The sequence below is a fragment of the Prionailurus bengalensis genome, chromosome B4, assembly GCF_016509475.1.
Source record: "Prionailurus bengalensis isolate Pbe53 chromosome B4, Fcat_Pben_1.1_paternal_pri, whole genome shotgun sequence".
In the NCBI taxonomy this organism is placed as follows: Eukaryota; Metazoa; Chordata; class Mammalia; order Carnivora; family Felidae; genus Prionailurus; species Prionailurus bengalensis.
In genome coordinates this window covers 120,840,098-120,858,261 of record NC_057358.1, presented here as the reverse complement: position 1 = coordinate 120,858,261, position 18,164 = coordinate 120,840,098, and the positions used below count along the sequence as shown (strand labels likewise).

The 18,164-nt window shown below is 34.8% G+C and overlaps 1 protein-coding gene across 2 annotated transcripts in view; it reads right to left on the bottom strand.

The window, feature by feature from the left end:
• SCYL2 (SCY1 like pseudokinase 2) overlaps positions 1 to 18,164 on the bottom strand; it is a 69,963-nt gene that overhangs the window by 19,410 nt on the left and 32,389 nt on the right. Inside the window, exons 5-12 of one of the 2 annotated variants that reach the window (XM_043562297.1) lie at positions 14,492 to 14,641; positions 12,957 to 13,178; positions 11,562 to 11,678; positions 10,862 to 10,987; positions 9,869 to 10,045; positions 7,946 to 7,957; positions 7,712 to 7,834; positions 3,182 to 3,295 (exon numbers count right to left, since the gene is read on the bottom strand). In XM_043562297.1, coding sequence (XP_043418232.1) covers positions 3,182 to 3,295; positions 7,712 to 7,834; positions 7,946 to 7,957; positions 9,869 to 10,045; positions 10,862 to 10,987; positions 11,562 to 11,678; positions 12,957 to 13,178; positions 14,492 to 14,641 — 1,041 coding nt within the window. The remainder of the gene's footprint in view (positions 1 to 3,181; positions 3,296 to 7,711; positions 7,835 to 7,945; positions 7,958 to 9,868; positions 10,046 to 10,861; positions 10,988 to 11,561; positions 11,679 to 12,956; positions 13,179 to 14,491; positions 14,642 to 18,164) is intronic. The other variant, XM_043562298.1, reaches the window with a different exon arrangement.

Sequence of the window (18,164 nt, the reverse complement as noted above, 5' to 3'; positions counted from 1 at the left end):
TATTTCTAAATATATCTTTAATACAGACATTAAAACCTAATACTTAGGAACTCTTTCACCAAAATTCTATCTATATTTGCTTGACTATTTTGATAAATATTTCACACCCTATTTTTTTGGCTTGAATTTATTAAGATAATTACTTCAAGGAGAAAAAAAGAGACAAACCAAAAAAAAAAACAAAAACAAAAACAAAAACTGGTGGTTGCCAGAAGAGAGATGGGTAGGGAATTGAGTGAAATATAGGGGATTAAGAATATACTTATTTGATGTAATGTACAGAATTGTTGAATCATTATACTGTACACCTGAAACTAATATAACACTGGATATTAATTACATTTCAATTTTTTAAAAAAGAATAAAATCAATAAAATTCCAGTTAAAAAAACTAAGAAAAACAAAATAATTTAGTTGGTTAAAAAAACACCATACTTCTACAAGAAAGATAGAAAAAAATCTGAAAAATAACATACAATTGTTTTCTGAAATTCAAAAATAAGGAATATTACAAATTCAAAAAAAGATAGCTAAAGTCTTAATTTGCTCTTAGAATCAGTATTTTAAAAGGAATTGCCGTGTGTGTGTGTGTGTGTGTGTGTGTGTGTGTGAAGAGAACCTAGAAGTACTAGTTTACTTTTATTTTTATTTTTAATATAAAATATTAGTCATGTAAGTCATGAAGAAATAGAGCTCTTATTTTACCTACCTCTGTGTAGAATTTATTTTTTCTTTATTTAAACAGTATTAAACCACAATTCTAACTCATGACTCACATTTTAGGAACTTCCCAGTTAGAATCTTTTAACCATATGTCCATGAATGCAATTCAGGAATTCACATTTGCCCCTCTGAAGGCAGGAGCATCATACATGGTATATAAAATGCAAATCCATTCCAGAGTTACTGCTCTAAATGCATTCATTATAATTCTTTGTAAACATGCCTTTGAGGGCTCAGTTGCCATCTTAAAATGAGATATAAACATCCCCAGGCATTAATACAGATCATTTAAGTACCTATGCTTCCCACCTCATACATACATGGAACTGAAGTAGAACATGCACTTTGACAAAATGTATGCTAAAATAAATGTATGCTACCATAAAATAAAAGTGTGACTTAAATGATTTTTCTTTTTCCTTTTTTAAGCTTTTTTTTTATTTTACTTTAATCTGTATACTCAATATGGGGCTGAAATTTACAACTCCAAGATCAAGAGTCCCATCCATACTCTACCAACTGAGCCAGCGAGGTACTCCCAGATTTTTAAAAGGCATTTTGAAAATGAAATTTTAGGGGCACCTGGGTGGCTCAGTCGGTTAAGCGTCCGACTTCGGCTCAGGTCATGATCTAGCAGTCAGTGAGTTCGGGTCCTGCATTGGGCTCTGTGCTGACAGCTCAGAGCCTGGAGCCTGCTTCAGATTCTGTGTCTCCTTCTCTCTGCTCCTCTCCTACTCATGCTCTGTCTCTATCTCTCAAAGATGAATAAATGTTAAAATAAATAAATAAATAAATCAAAAGGAAAAAAGATAAAAAAAAGAAAATGGAATTTTAAGCTGTATATTACTTCATCTATTTTGAAAATTCAATCAAAAAAATTAGAAAATTTCAGAGAAAAGAACTGGATTTCAAGTCTTTTTAATACTGATGAAGAAAAACACTCAGGGGGGTATAGTAGCTTGCCCAGTGGCACAGGAGAGTTAGTAGCAGAGTCAGAATAAGAAAGAACTCAGGTGTCTTGACCTCATTTCATACTTGTTCATTTTGGTAAACAATGATACTTTTTCCTATTTTTGTATTGTTTTCTATCTCAGAGCCGTTAGAACCAAAAAAACATAAACTAAAATGGATTAGGTAAATCATGTCATTTTAATAAGGTAAAATCATCTCATTTAAATTGCTTTTGCCTATCATTCCATTAAGCTACAAATGCTTATATTTATTTAAATTCACATTTCACCCAATAAAGATGAATGAGATCTCCAAAGAACTATATTTACAAAATGCAAATTTAATGACCATTATCAAACAACAATATAAAGAACTGATCAGATGAATGAAGAACATGTCTCCCTCTTTTCTAAAGCTGCCATTTGAAGAGAATATTCAATGTTACTTCTTAAAAGAATTATTTCTGGGATAAATTCTTATGATCTACTGTTAGAGAAAAGGTTGAGAATACATATGCCTCTCAATATGAGATAATGAGAACTGTTATTTATTCTACTTCCTTGACCAACAACTCTAAGTGTTAAAAATTCTGTATTCAAAGGAATCAACTGCCTTTGGCAAAGATTTTTGAGTACAACTATTTCCCGCCACTTGTATTCTTGTTAATGTATTGTTTTATTGTACCCTTATTTTTTTTTAAAGTAGGTAAGTGGTGGATATAAAAATATAGAGATAGATTACTAATAATAAAGGCAGTTTACAAAAGGAAGCTATTCAGAATGACTATAGGCTTATACACTCAATTAAACTCTCATGATTATTTCAAAACTACCAACAAAATAAATTGGGAATTAAAGCAGAAAAGTATTAAGAAAGAAAAATTACTCAGATTTTCTAGTGAAGCACTCAAAGTTAGGGGACAGGAGCAAGGTCAGGGGTGTAATAATGCAAAATTATGTATCAGGGAAAACTAAAGCTATTGCTCACTTTTTTTTTTTTATTGCTCACTTCTATAGTACTATATTATATAGGTTACCTATAGCCAAGATGAAATATATGAACAAATTACAAAAGGGTTATTTAGGGGCACCTGGGTGGCTCAGGCAGTTGAGCATCCGACTCTTGGTTTCAGCTCCGGTCATGATCTCATGGTTCTTGAGTTTGAGCCCCACATCAGGCTTCATGCTGACGGTGCAGAGCCTGCTTGAAATTCTTCTTCTCTCCCTCTCTCTCTGCCCTTACCCCCATGCAAATGTGCATGCTCTCTCTCTCAAAATAAATAAGATAAACTTAAAAAAAGATAAATGAAGTTTGTTGAAGTTAATACACTGACAGTGTGGAGGCTGCTTGGGATTCTCCCTCTCTTTGCCCCTCCCCTGCTCACTATATCTCCCTTTCTCAAAATAAATAAATAAACCTTTTTTTAAAAGGGTTATTTAATAATAAGAAAATGATTTAAAACAATGAGAAGTGAAAGAAAAGCAAAAATTAATATGCAATTACTTACAGCAAGGGAAGATGTCTGTAGACATGCATTTTTAATTCTTGGTATCAAAGCATTTTTCATGGATGGGTAGTCTATAAGATTTGCAAAGGTTGGAATGATGTTTAAACAGAGTTCCTATTAAGAAAATACACTGATTCAATCTTAGAGAAAGACTCTCTTCATCCTTTCTCCCACACATTAAAAACATTTTGCATTTACATAGCTAATTTGTCACATAGTTTGAAATAAACTTTTATTTGTGTTTTATCATTTGCTCCTTTCAACAACTAGTTGAAAGAAGAGTTGTCACTAATTTTCAATTTTACAGATGAGAAAACAGACTCAAAAGATCTTATTCAAGGGGCGCGTGGGTGGTTCAGTCAGTTCAGAGTCCAACTCTTGTTTCAGCCCAGGTCATGATCTCATGGTTTGTGAGTTTGAGCCCTGCATCGGGCTCTGCTGCTGACAGCGCAGAGCCTGCTTTGGATTCTCTCTCTCCCTCTGTCTGCCCCTCCCCTGCTTATGCTCTCTCTCTCCCTCTCTCAAAATAAATAAAACTTTTTTAAAAAATTTAAAAAGGACCTTACTCAAAATCATGCAAAGTCATATAACTAGCTTATGGTAACAACAGTCCTTGGTCTTCATTCCTAATTTCTTTCCATGATAACACAATTCATCAATTCATCATTTATTATTTAAAAATGGGAACACCTAAGTTTTGCTATCTTTCACAATAAGGATTAAATACAAAGTAACATAGAACTATTCCTCTTAAATAAGGGATTTCTTAGCTTATCATAAAATAGAATACAAACATTTTCTTTAACATATTTTAAAAGATTGTTTTATAATATTGGGGAGAAATACAATAAGACACTATTATGTAACCCCAGTTTTTAAAACATGTATGCATATGTGTCTGTCTACAGGCTTAGGGAAAAAGACTCAAGGATAGATATGGAAATGTTAACTATGGGCATCTCTGAGAGAGGATTTTAATTTTCTTTATATGTTTAAGCACTTCCAAATTCTAAAACTTAAGCAAGTATAACTCATAGAAACAGGAAAAAGTTATTTAAAACATTGTTAACTAATATTGGCCACAATGTAAATGACTATAACTGGGAACTCTGAATGAGGCTAACAGAGGAAAAGGGGGACTAAATGAGATAAGGAAAAGAACAAGAAATGGCTTGAGAACTAACTGGCTCAAGAACATATATCTCAGATACCTTATAAGAGCAGAATGTTCCTTGTAGCAAAGCAAAGAAGAAGGGATTACTAAAGAAAATGGAGGCATAATTGTGTGTCAGGGAAGGAGTTAGACAATATTCGGTATACTTAAAGACATTCATTTGTAGTTAGCAAACAGAAATAAATTAACTACTAACAATCTGTTATCAAAATAATGGCCAAGTATTTTATTTGCTTTACTCCCAATTTCCAAAAAGCAGCTATTAAGAGTTGCATCCACTCGGAATTGTAATTAATAAGTGTGACATAACTTGAGGATAAGAAGTACAAGCTACGTTTAAGGATGCCCATTTTCCAAAGATGGGCAAGAATAGGCAAGAGTGAGCAGTTTATAAGATACTGTACTCCTGTTACCAGAGGGGACCTCTGTAGGGAAGGTCAGCCTTTAATTCATGAGAGCAAGCATACATGTGCACTATGCTGTATAACCTAGCAATAGGTTATAAAGAGGCAAATCTTAAATTATGTCTAAATCATTTAGCTAAAAGTGGGGAGGAAGAGCTCTTTTCCAAGAAGGAAATACAATGAAGAACCTAGAAACAGGAGACTGAAACAAACCAAAACTCAAGGAAGTCATTAGCTCATTCTCAGGAATTTCTGCCTCTTAGTTTATACTTTATAACTGGTGGTGGGGAGAGGAGAAAAAGCATAGCTTCTAAGTTTAATTTTAAAGGTAAAAATTTTTTATTTGGTTCACATATACATTTCTATTCAAGCCTCTAAGCACCCTAATTTTTGTACATCATTTTCTACTTTCCTAAATGTACTTCTGAACCCCCTTTAGCCTCCTAAATATTTCTAATCAAACTTCATTTTAAAAATATCACTCCAGAGGCACCTGGAGGCTCTTGATCTCAGCTCAGGTCATGGTCCCACGGTTGTGGAATGGAAACCCAAGTCGGGCTCCACACTGAGTCGAGATTCTCTCCCTGTGTTTATGATTCTCTCTCTCTCTCTCTCTCTCTCCCCCTCTGCCCTTCTCCCCACTTTGTGCTCTCTCTAAAAAAAAAAAAAAAAAAAAAAAAAAAAAAATTAAAATTAAATAAAAAATATCACTCCAAAAATGAATTTCCAAAGTTACTTTCCAGCCTTCCATTTGCTTGAAACTTGAAGACTTTTGTTTCTTGGGGTGCCTGGATGGCTCAGACAGTTCAGTGTCCAATTCTTGGTCTCAGCTCAGGTCATGATCTCATGGTTTGAGAGTTTGAGCCCCACACTGGACTCTGTGCTGATAGTGTGGAGGCTTCTTGGGATCCTGTCTCCCTTGCTTTCTGCCCCTCCCCCATTCGTTCTCTATCTCTCTCTCAAAATAAATAAACATTTAAATAAAGACTTTTGTTTCTTGCTTTTATTCTAGTATTCTCCCAAAGATCAGATAGTCTTTTAACTTTAACACTCTTACCAAGCAATGACGATACTAATTAATTGGACTGGTGACTAAAGACATACTGAATGATACAAGAAATGTGGGTTTCTAAAATTCAGCAAAGCTGCACAGGTCAATCTGATTTAAATATTAACTATTTCAATAAATACTTATTGGCTGATGTGTATTGGCCAAATGAACCCCCTTATGAAGAAAAATTAGCTTTCACATCACTCAACATTTCTCTCCTTCCTAATCTCAGTGAACATAAAACCAGGTTGGCTACACAGGGCCTGTGGGAATGTTTTAAGAAGCTATAATTCATAACTCCTTTGGAAAGGCCTAAAAAGTAAAAGTAAGTACTTCTTTGTCCCATGTCATTTGGACAAAACCAGCATATCTTCACCTTTAAGAAGGCATGACGTTATATGGAAAAAATATAACATGAACCTCACAACTTTGAATAAGCAAAAACCTAGACAAAGACTAAAATGAGTCAAAAAAGTGACCTTATACATGTGGTATTAGGTTCACATTATTTTTAAGTAATCTCCATACCCAACATGAAGTTTGAACTCACACCCCAAAATCAAGAGTTGCATTCGCTACTGACTGAGCCAGCCAGGTGTCCCTGGTATTAGGTTCACATTAGAAAAAAAAAGGCTTTGGTCAATAACCTTTAAAAATTAAAATTCTGTTTTTCTTTACTAGAATTTCTATACTGGCAAAGAAACTTTAAATATAAAACCATTTATGCAATGAGATGTTCTTAACATAGGTACTTATTTTCCAAAGTAAAAAAAAAAAAAAAAAGGAAAAAATTATACTTTTAACAGCAATCCAAAATTTTTTTGCCAGACAGCCCTATAGAACCAAAATTTTAATGGCAAAGCTAAAGAACTAAGCTTGGCAAAGTACATGATGTTTTAACATAACCTCTATGACACACAGAAATAGGTATAAATGCATTAGGAATGGTCACACTAGGGGTGCCTGGGTGGCGCAGTCGGTTAAGGGTCCGACTTCAGCCAGGTCACGATCTCCCGGTCCGTGAGTTCGAGCCCCGCGTCAGGCTCTGGGCTGATGGCTCGGAGCCTGGAGCCTGTTTCCGATTCTGTGTCTCCCTCTCTCTCTGCCCCTCCCCCATTCATGCTCTGTCTCTCTCTGTCCCAAAAATAAATAAATAAACGTTGAAAAAAAAATTAAAAAAAAAAAAGGAATGGTCACACTAAATTACTGTCTGGTTTGCTATCTACTTGCTACACAAATTAACTTCAGTATAGAAGGAACACTTAGAAAAGTAAGTTATCAAGCATGAAAAAAAATTAGGAATATGGGAATATTTAATGTTTTCATTAAAAAAGTCACATGTATCTTTGACATTTCATTCCTATGTTAGTTATTCATTTAGGAAGAAGATATACAATGATTCAACTATAAGAAATCAAATCTTTCAGAATAGAACATTTTTTTTTTCAACGTTTATTTATTTTTGGGACAGAGAGAGACAGAGCATGAACGGGGGAAGGGCAGAGAGAGAGGGAGACACAGAATCGGAAACAGGTTCCAGGCTCTGAGCCATCAGCCCAGAGCCTGACGCGGGGCTCGAACTCACGGACCGCAAGATCGTGACCTGGCTGAAGTCGGACGCTTAACTGACTGCGCCACCCAGGCGCCCCCAGAATAGAACATTTTTGATAAATAAAAGCAATGAATCTTTTACTTCGTTAATACAGATATTTGTCAATACATTCTTTAAATTAGTTGGGAGCAGATACATTTTAGTAACAGTATATAATGCAATTCAATGGATTAATAATATAGATCACTATTGAGCTTTATATAAAAGAGTTTATAATTCAAACCCAAAATGTACTTCTTTCTTTTTTTTAAAAATCAAAATCATTATTTAAAAAAATCAAATATTATACCTGGATCTGAATGGAAGGAGCCTCTAGTGCTCTATAAACCATTGGTAAGACACTGTTCTTTATCTCATCAGGAGGAGTTTTGGTTAGTAGCAAATCCATTTTTTGTAGGAAAATTAACAAAATCTGTGTAGAAAAAAGGAACAATGTATTAAAGCCTAGAATCTTTATAAGATTTCACATATGACAAAATTTAAAGTCTCTTCAAAAAAGTAAGTTCTGTATTTTGACACTCACCATGTTGCTAGCCTGAGGGCATGGAAGACAAAAACATACAAATCAAGTTTCTTAGATTTCTGGAAGCACAATATTTAACATTTGCTCTCAGTTTAAACATTTAAGTGAAGACTAATTTCCTAACTCTCACATATCTTCGGCAATACATTACTCACCTGTAAGTACCGCTATCTGGGTATCCACTGGGTTTAAAAATAAATAAATAAATAAATAAATAAATAAATAAGGCCTGAGAACAGCAAAGTCAGATATCCCAAAGAAGTAGTTCACTTGGCTTCTAAGTTTAAGAACAGAAGAAAAGGTACAGAAATGAAAAGGTCTGTCAGGAAAAATTCTAAAAAGAGACATTTTCAATAGTCTCCAATCATGTTTTCTCACCTAGTTGCCACACATACCTAGATTATAAGGAAAAAATGGCCCCTTCTATTCATGCAGACTACATGAGTGTTTCATGAGTGAACATGTGGCTCCGCCACTTTCACTCCTAACATCTTGACCATATTTGGGGAACTCTGCTTCAAAGCCTACAGTTCCCTCATCTGCCCTTTCTTAGCCATAGGAACTCTTGCTTCACCACCACAGACTTCCTTCTGTTCCCCTCCTTTTAAAGGAAGGACCGCAAATAGCCTCTCATAAAACCATTAAATCACACAGCTGATGGTTTATTAATATGCTACTGCCATGGAATGGCAGAAATATGTAGTAATATTTACTATGTGTCTAGAAATTTCATTTAATCTCAACAACCCCTTTTGTTTCAGAAATGAGCAAAACTAAGGTTTTAAGAGTCTAATGACTTGCCCATGTCATCCTTCTAATAAGGATGAAGAAGACCAGATTCAAACCCAGGTGTGTGACCCTACTGCTCTTAAATCCAAGACTACCTTGGGGCGCCTGGGTGACTCAGTTGGTGAAGCATCTGACTTCGGCTTGGGGCGCCTGGGTGACTCAGTTGGTGAAGCATCTGACTTCGGCTCAGGTCATGATTTCACAGTTCGTGAGTTCGAGCCCTGCATCGGGATCTGTGCTGACAGCTCAGAGCCTAGAGCTGCTTCGGATTCTGTGTTTCCCTCACTCTCTGCCCCTCCCCAGCTCATGATGTCTCTCTCTCACAAACAATTTTTAATTTTTTTTAACATCTATTCATTTTTGAGAGACAAAGAGAGACATAGCATGAGTGGGGGAGGGGCAGAGAGAGAGGGAGATGCAGAATCTGAAACAGGCTCCAAGCTCTGAACTGTCAGTACAAAGCCCAACTCGGGGCTTGAACTCACAGACTGTGAGATCATGACCTGAGCTGAAGTTGGACGCTTACCCACTGAGCCACCCAGGCGCCCCTAAAAAAATTTTTTTAAAAACCCAAGACTACCTTGAATCTGACAAATATTATAATCGAGTCTAACATCAGAAATTAATTACATTTTAACTTATAATACACACACACACATTATTTCCATGGTGCTGTAAGCATTTTCCTCCTCCTGGTAAAACTATTTATCAGCAATAAAATAAAGAGAAACAACTGGCATAAACTATCTACAAGCTAAAGACCCTAAATAACAAAAAGAAAAACAAAAACAAATATTTAAAAGTACAGAAGAAAAAGAAATACTTCTTTTCACAAACCAATAACTTTCAATAAGTCCAATAAGAACAGTATGCCAGATCTCAATATAATTTATTTTCTGAGGTGGTAACTTACGGAGAGCTATCAACATTTACTTGCAAAGTTTAATTATAATTTTAGGAATGGTTCATTTCAAACATATGCAAAATAGGTTCTAATAGAAAAAAAAGTCTCTTATACTTACCTCAATTTTTAAAAAGTCACACATCCATTTCTTTTGTTTTCAGTGATAGTCATCATTGACTAATATCATTAAGTAACAGAAAACAAATAGGAAAGAGTATTTACATACATACCTGGATTGGCTCCTGCTGTTTAAAAACAGGGCCAAGTTCAGGTAGAATTAATTTGACATATTCTTCTTTGGTGCATTCTTCAGCAATCAGTAGAACATTGGGCAAAACAAAAGGTACCATATCAGGGTTTACAAATTCTGAAGTCAAACAAGGCAAAATTCTCTGCACAATGACACGCTGAAAGGCAAAAATGTTTTCATAAAACTAAATTTGACTTCGGGTCTTTAGTGTTAATATTGAAGTTACAGTCTAAAATGTCCAATCCCTTTGGGGAAGATGACCATATGATTTCCCTCAGGAAACCTTCCTTCATTAAGTCTTCACTAATTTGTTTCTCCTCTTCATTACTTATGATTCATACCACACAATTTAAAAACTGTCCTGTATTATTAATTGTTGTTTCATGCATATTGACTCTATCTACACTTACTGAAAGAGCCTTGAGAGCAAGAACAATATTTATGTTTCCTCTTTATTCTCCATAGCATCTAAGTAAAGGGCTAACTAAACAAACAGTGAATAATCAAAGAGTATCGGCAGATTAAACACTGGAGATATTTTTGCAGGAATCACCAGTTTTCCAACCATTGACTTCTATGGCATTCACCAACATATTTTAGACTATATTACACTCATGATTTAATAAGCCAGAGAAGGAGAGTTACAGGAACTGGAGAGGCTAGTATCAATACAGAAGTATCGCTTAATTGCTGGTGAAGCAATGATCTCCACAATGACAGCTTATGGACCTGTCCTCTGACATTTAATGTGCAAGCACTACCTTTGCATAGGTAGTATTCTTCTAATTTTTTTACCTAATTTTTTAGATGATTTTTGGACCCCACGAAAAAGGTCCACTAAACTTTTAGCTTCAGTCTGCAGCCTTCTATAGTCATTTATGCACCTAAGGCAAAAGTTCTATTTATTTCTCTGGAAGAGTTATTATAGTAAATGAAAATCCTGTCTGTAAGAAAAAACTGATCAACAACAAACCTTGGGCAGTTTTGGTAGAACTTTTGGCAGTCCTTTGAAAAACTGTGATTTCTGAAGATTATCTCTTTGGAATAAGGTATCAAAATACTGCAGTGTTACTGCACCAACATCATCAAAGAAGGGAATCTAAAAATAGGGAAATAAAATTATTTTGGTAAATATTAAAGTACTTCTCATACCTGAAACTGCCATAATATAGTAAAAAAAAATTTAGAAACATTTAGCAAAATACTAAAAAGCACTTAATAGTTCTAATTATAAAAATCAAAATAAGGAATAACCAAATTTCTTTTCAGGTTCAAATTTTTCAGTTGGTACCTGTGAGTTCCCTAGGCAGTAACATTTTCTTTACCTAACTAATAAATGCTGAAAGATTTAATATCTTGAAGGCATAAAGAGCACTATTAAAATCCATGCTTACATGAGTAAATTAGAAGGCCATGAATTCTTGGGGTGTCCAGAATTTCTACACCTGTATAACTATTAGGATTCTAATTATCTGAAATCTTATTTTATATCACAGCAATTATACACATAAATTATTTAACTGTTTAAAGATTAAAAGAAGTTGCATATTTAACACATTTGAGAATACAGATGTTATCTGGGGCCTCTGGCTAAATCTTGCTTTAGAAGCACTTAATCTACTTTTAACTCCTTGTCTCTCTTCCACCTAAGGCAGGAATCCATGTGTACTCACCTTGGTCATTTGATCTGCATCTGGTCTTACAGTCGGAGTTACATTTAACAGTAGTTTTACATGTTCACGGACTTCCTCGGGTATATTTGAAAGTGAACTAGATCCTAAACGACTCAACTATTCAAAAGAGTAATACTATTAAATATGAATATAAAATATTCAAAAAGATAATGCATTTACAGTCAACAGTCTATTTAAAAAACCTTTTTTTCCTCAAAAAAACTAAAAACAGAACTACCCTACAATCCAGCAATTGCACTACTAGGCGTTTATCCAAGGGATACAGGGGTGTTGTTTCAAAGGGACACATGCACCCCCATGTTTATAGCAGCACTATCAACAATAGCCAAGGTATGGAAAGAGCCCAAATGTCCATCAATGGATGAATGGATAAAGAAGATGTGGTACATATATACAATGGAGTATTACTCGGCAATCAAAAAGAATGAAATCTTGCCATTTGCAACTAAGTGGATGGAACTGGCGGGTATTATGGTAAGTGAAATTAGTCAGAGAAAGACAAAAATCATATGACTTCATTCGTATGAGGACTTTAAGAAACAAAACAGATGAACATAAGGGGAGGGAAACAAAAAGAATATAAAAACAGGGAGGGGGACAAAACAGAAGAGACTCATAAACTGAGGGTTTATGGAGGGGTTGTGGGAGGGGGGATGGGCTAAATGGGTAAGGGGCAGTAAGGAATCTACTCCTGAAATCACAGTTGCACTATATGCTAACTAATTTGGATATAAGTTTTAAAAAAAAATTAAAATTAAAGCAAAAACAAAAAACAAAAAAAACCTTTTTTAAGTTTATTCAAAAATATATTTTACACTGAACAAACTGCTAATTCTACTGTGGCAAGATAATTAAAACACTTATCTTCAATACCTGAAATTGTTTCTATGACAAAAACAAAATGCCCATCATTTTAGATCATATTTCAGTATTCACTCTAGTAAATAAATGCCACAATTAAAGTTGTGGTAACAAACTTTGATCCTCATTATTTATAGAATTACCTTTTTTATGTTGATTTTATGCAAACTTAAAATATGAGACAATCATCTCACTTTACAGAATTTTCTGGGGACTTTTTTTTTTTTTTTAACGTTTATTTATTTTTGAGACAGAGAGAGACACAGCATGAACAGGGGAGGGTCAGAGAGAGGGAGACACAGAATCTGAAGCAGGCTCTAGGCTCTGAGCTGTCAGCACAGAGCCCGACGCGGGGCTCAAACCCACGAACCATGAGATCATGACCTGAGCCGAAGTCGGACGCTTAACCGACTGAGCCACCCAGGCGCCCCTTTCTGGGGACATTTTTAAAAATCAAAGAAAAATTTAATACATTTTTAATGCAAGCAAATATTTATATATAAGGCAAATTACCTGATCCAACTGCCTACTAAAACTCTTGTAAATATCTTGCTTGTTAACTTCAAATATGGGTTTCCCTTTGTTAAATACAGCATACATGACAGTTCCTAGAGAGTACATATCACTGGCTGTTTCACAGCTCACAGAAAGTATGTATTCAGGAGCCAAATATTCAGGATTTGGAAGACACAATGATGGTAGATTTGGGTCCCATTCTTTACAAGGAAATTTAGGCTATAAGAACACAGAAAAGGGATTACAAAGATTAAATATTTTAAATTAAGGCAAACCACTATCAAACCGTAGCAACCTAATTTTACATTCATACTCAGTCATGCAAGTAAAAACACTACCACCTTCAATCCTAAAATTCCCAATCTGGAAAGGACACTAGACAAACTGAGAGATATGAATAAGAACTCTTGCAACTTTCAGATGATTGGACCTCTCTTCCAGAAGACAAATTATCACTATAAGATGCAATATGAATATGAAAAGGTAGAACCTATGTTCTATGATACATAAGCTTCAAGTTTTCTGGACTCAGATTATCATTTGAAGCCTTGTTCTTTCACTAACTAGCTGCATGATTTAGTTAACAAGTTCAAAAGGTTGTTGTAAGATTAAACAAATGCATGGGGAAAAATGAACCTAACAAAGTGTCTGACCCAAAGTGTATATTCAACCAATACTAATTCTTTCTGCTTCCTTTAAGAGTTTACTTCAATTACAAATCTATCTTAGGTCAAATCAGGATCCCTTTAACAACTACATATATTAAAAACCTGAAATATTACAGTATTTCCTAAGTATAAATAGGCAGATACGATAATCACTAAGTAACAGGTGCTTTGGAACCAGAGAGACTGGGTTCAAATCCTAGCTCTACCACTTAACCACCTGCCTAAACTTAGGCAGATTATTTTACTCTATGAGCCTAATTTAGTCATCTATATTATTCCTGTATCTCACCGACTGTGGTTAAGAAAATACATAAAAAGTGTTTAGTAAAGTGCTTCAATAAACGTTAGCTATTATTATCACTGCTACTGTTGTTATCATGCTCCCTGTAGAAGATTCTGTAGTCCAATAAATTAGGAAAACACTACTAGAGATTCACAATGTTTGTTAGTGTATTTGACATCCTAAGGAAAAAAAAGCCTACTTAACCCAACGGTTCTCAGATTTGTTTAACTCTAGCATCCTTTACTCAAGTAACATTACTATGGAATTACCAAGCTGAAGAATACTCTTAGGTAAAATGAACACTAGAAATTTCTATAAAGTTAAACATTTAAACATACATTGTACCACATAGCCTATTTCTACACATTTATCAGGCATGCAAATTCTCTAGTCCATTCCAGATGCATCACAAATTTCCATAGCTTTAAAAAAAATTAGAACACTGGGGCACCTGGCTGGCTCAGTCTGTGGAGCACGTGACTCTTGATCTCAGGGTTGTGAGTTCGAGCCCCATGTTGGGTGTAGAGATTGCTTACAATAAAATCTTTTTAAAAAATTAGAAGATTTAAAACCTTCATTACCTCTTGTTCAGAAGGATTGGATGATGATACACAAAAATCAAACCCCATTATTTTCCAGGCTCCACTTTTATTCAAAATTATATTTTCAGGTGTGATATTTCCATGAACCATTTTCACACTGCTGTGCAAAAATGACAATCCTTCAGAAACCTGTAAACAGGGGGAAAAAGACTTTTACATTAAATAAAATTCCTTTCAAGTACAATAATAAAATGTCTCTTAAAAATCATAATTGCTGCTTCTCCCAATAGAAGATTTTTTTACATGCAGGTAACCATTAATTTAATCATAAATGCAAAAGAGAAGATATTCTCAGTTGCCACAACGATCAAAGCATTAGTGGGAAAACCCATTTATAAAACCAGAATACACTCTTCATTAAAGTTCCTTTCTATATCCATATAAGCAAAAGAAAAGAATTTAAAAGCACTTTGCTATCCAAATTTATCAAGTTCCTATGTTTGAAAAATGAAGGAATCTTTGGTTCCCAAGATACAGATAGTAAGTATCAAGGGACACCTTTGTCAATTTTATTCTAATTCTTAGTATTTTTACATACTCACACTTCATATTGAAGTTCGGTTTTTCTGAAAAGTATTGTGCTTTGTTTTCAAATATTAATTGATGCTCACTCATTCTCAGGCTGGATTAGTATCAGGCAATTTTTATATCTGTACCTGAGACTACTATGGAATCTGTTAACCAAAAATGAAGACTGGATTTCCGTTTCCAGGAGTAGATTTTGGCAAACTAAGGCTCCCTGACTTCCAAGACACCATTCCCCCAGGTTTTTCCCCAACTCCACTGGCCGCTGCTTTTCAGTCTGTTTACACTGCTGGTTCCTCCTCAGTACCCCAACCTCCTGGACTCAATGTTTGGACATCTGAAGTTTCCATGTACTCTTTCTCAGTTTTCTTATACCTTTCAATACCATCTATATGTTGACTGTTCCCAAATTCTCTCCAGCCTGGCCCTCTTTTCTAATGTCCAGACTTGATTATCTGACTGCCTTCTCGATTTCTTTCCCTGGAATGTTTTACAAGCATTTCAATCTTAGAAGAATCTGAAACTGAGCTTCCCCTACAATTCTGTTCTCTCCTCTTGTAGTCTTTTCCCTGTATCAGTTAATGGCCACTTCATTTTTCCATTTTCAAAAACTTTTGAGTTATCCTGCACTACTCTATTTTTCTTATACGATAAAGCCATCTGCAAAGCCCAATACCTTTACTACTAAAATACATTTAGAATCTGATCCTGTCTTACCACCTTCCCTACTCTAGACCATCATCATCTCTGGCCTGTATTACTATAACAGTCACCTACTTCACCTCTTTGTTTTTGTTCTTACTCTTCTACATAGTTTAATTCTCAATAAGTAGCTACCATGCCAAGTCACTTTCCTACTCAAAGACTTCCAAAGACCTTTCCTTTCTCTCAGAGTAAAATTCAAAGTATTTCTCTGGCTCTCAGGGATAACAGGACTTAACCGCTCATTAACTCCATGACCTTGTCTCCTACTACTCATCTTCTTATTTACTCCTCTCCACCACTCCTCTCCACCACTCCACCACTCCAGTCCATAACAGGACTTAACCGCTCATTAACTCCATGACCTTGTCTCCTACTACTCACCTTCTTATTTACTCCTCTCCACCACTCCAGGTATTTCACTACCTCTTGAACATGTCATGCATGATTCTGTCTCAGGGTCTTTGCACTTGCTGTTCTTTCTGCCCAGACCATTCTTTCCCTACATATCTATATGGTTCGCTTCTTTGCTTTTTTCAGGTCTTTACTCAAATGTCACCTTTTCAGTTATAGATATCCTGACTACCTCCATCCAAAAGTGCAAACTTTCCCTCCACATCCAAACCATCCTCTTCCCTCTTCACCTTTTTTCTCCATGTGCACTTATCATAATCTAATATATTTACTTATTTTATTGTCTCTCTTCCCCATGAGAATGTAAGTTCTGAAAAGCAAGAATTTGTGTCTGTTTTTTTCACTGCCATACTTTCAGCATCCAGAACTGTGCCACACATACAGCTATCCAATAAATATTGCTTAATGATTTAATACAAAAACAAATTCTCTAAAAAAAAATCCCTTACAGTTTCAACATGAAGACAAGTCAACAGTAAAGAATGTAAAGAGTACTATTTTAGAAGATATCTGAATTCCTGTCCCCACTTCATTACTTACTAGTCTTGCAACTTTGAGCAAGTCACTGAACCTATGTAGGTCCCAGATGGTAAATTACTTCAAATAATGGCATATTAACCTCTTAATAAGTGTGGGAAATCATAAGATTCCATACCATTCTCAATTCCCATCCCCGTAGTCAGTCAACTGGGCCTATTCTAATTCTGTATAACATCACTCTATACCTCTAGTACTTCCTATGATTTTTGACCAAGACTTTTTAACTATCATTAACTATTTTTACCGGCAAGCACTATGCTAAGTACTTACAAATTTACACATTTGACTCTGAAAATAACCCCATAGGGTAAGAATTATTTCCCATACATTTTCCCTACCCCCCAAGTTCTACTCTTCTAGCATGATAGTTCTAAAATGCTTATCAGACCAGGTCATTTACTCTGCTTAAAATCCTTCAGTGTTCCCCATCATCAAAAAGGTCTTTTTCTATCTTTTCAGTTTCATTTTTCATCACTCCCTGAGACGCGATGTGCTACCTCTAACTGCCTGATATTTACCCTGAGTAACTAGTATAATAAGCAATTAGGGGCTTAATATTTCTCAGATGAATGTTCTCTAGTTCTAACACATTCGAACCCACGAAATTCATATAAGATTTGCATTTTAAAAAATGCTTATTCCTCAAATTTAATTTATAAAATATACAAAGTTTATCAGTCTAGAAAAGTTTTCCTAACTTTACAAGGAAAAAGAAACCCCTATGCATGCTTATTGTATATTTCAGGCATTAATTTGATAGATACTTTTATATAATTATCTCAGTTAATCTTTGGAACCATTTTATGGTTGGGGAAAAAAAAGTTCAGATGCTTATTACAAAGCTACAGTAATCAAAACAGTGTGCATTGGCGTAAAGACAGAAATATAGACCAATGGAACAGAATGGCATATATAGTCAAATGATTTTTGAGAAAGGTACAAAGACCATTCAATGAGGAAAGGATGGAAGTTTCAACAAAGGGTGCTGGGAAAATTGGATATCCATAGTCAAAACAATGAGGTTGTATCCTTACCTTAAACCATATGTAAACATCAACTCAAAATAAATCAAAGGCCTAAACATAAGACTAAAACTATAAAACTCTTAGAAAAAAACAGGGGAAAAGCTTCATGACACTGGATTTGGCAATGACTTCTTAAATATGACACCAAATGCAACAAAAGAAAAAATAAATTGGATATATCAAAATAAAAAACTTCTGTGCATCAAAGGACAAAATCAAAAGAGTGAAAAGGCAATCCACAGAATGGGAGAAAATGTTTGCAAATCATATATCTGATAAGAGGTTAATATCTGGAATATACAATGAACACCTACAACTCAACAACAAAACAAACAACCTAATTCAAAAATGGGCAAGAGACTTGAATAGACATTTCTCCAAAGACAATATGCAAATGGATAATAAGCACATGAAAAGATGCTTAAATTTACTAACCACTAAGAAAA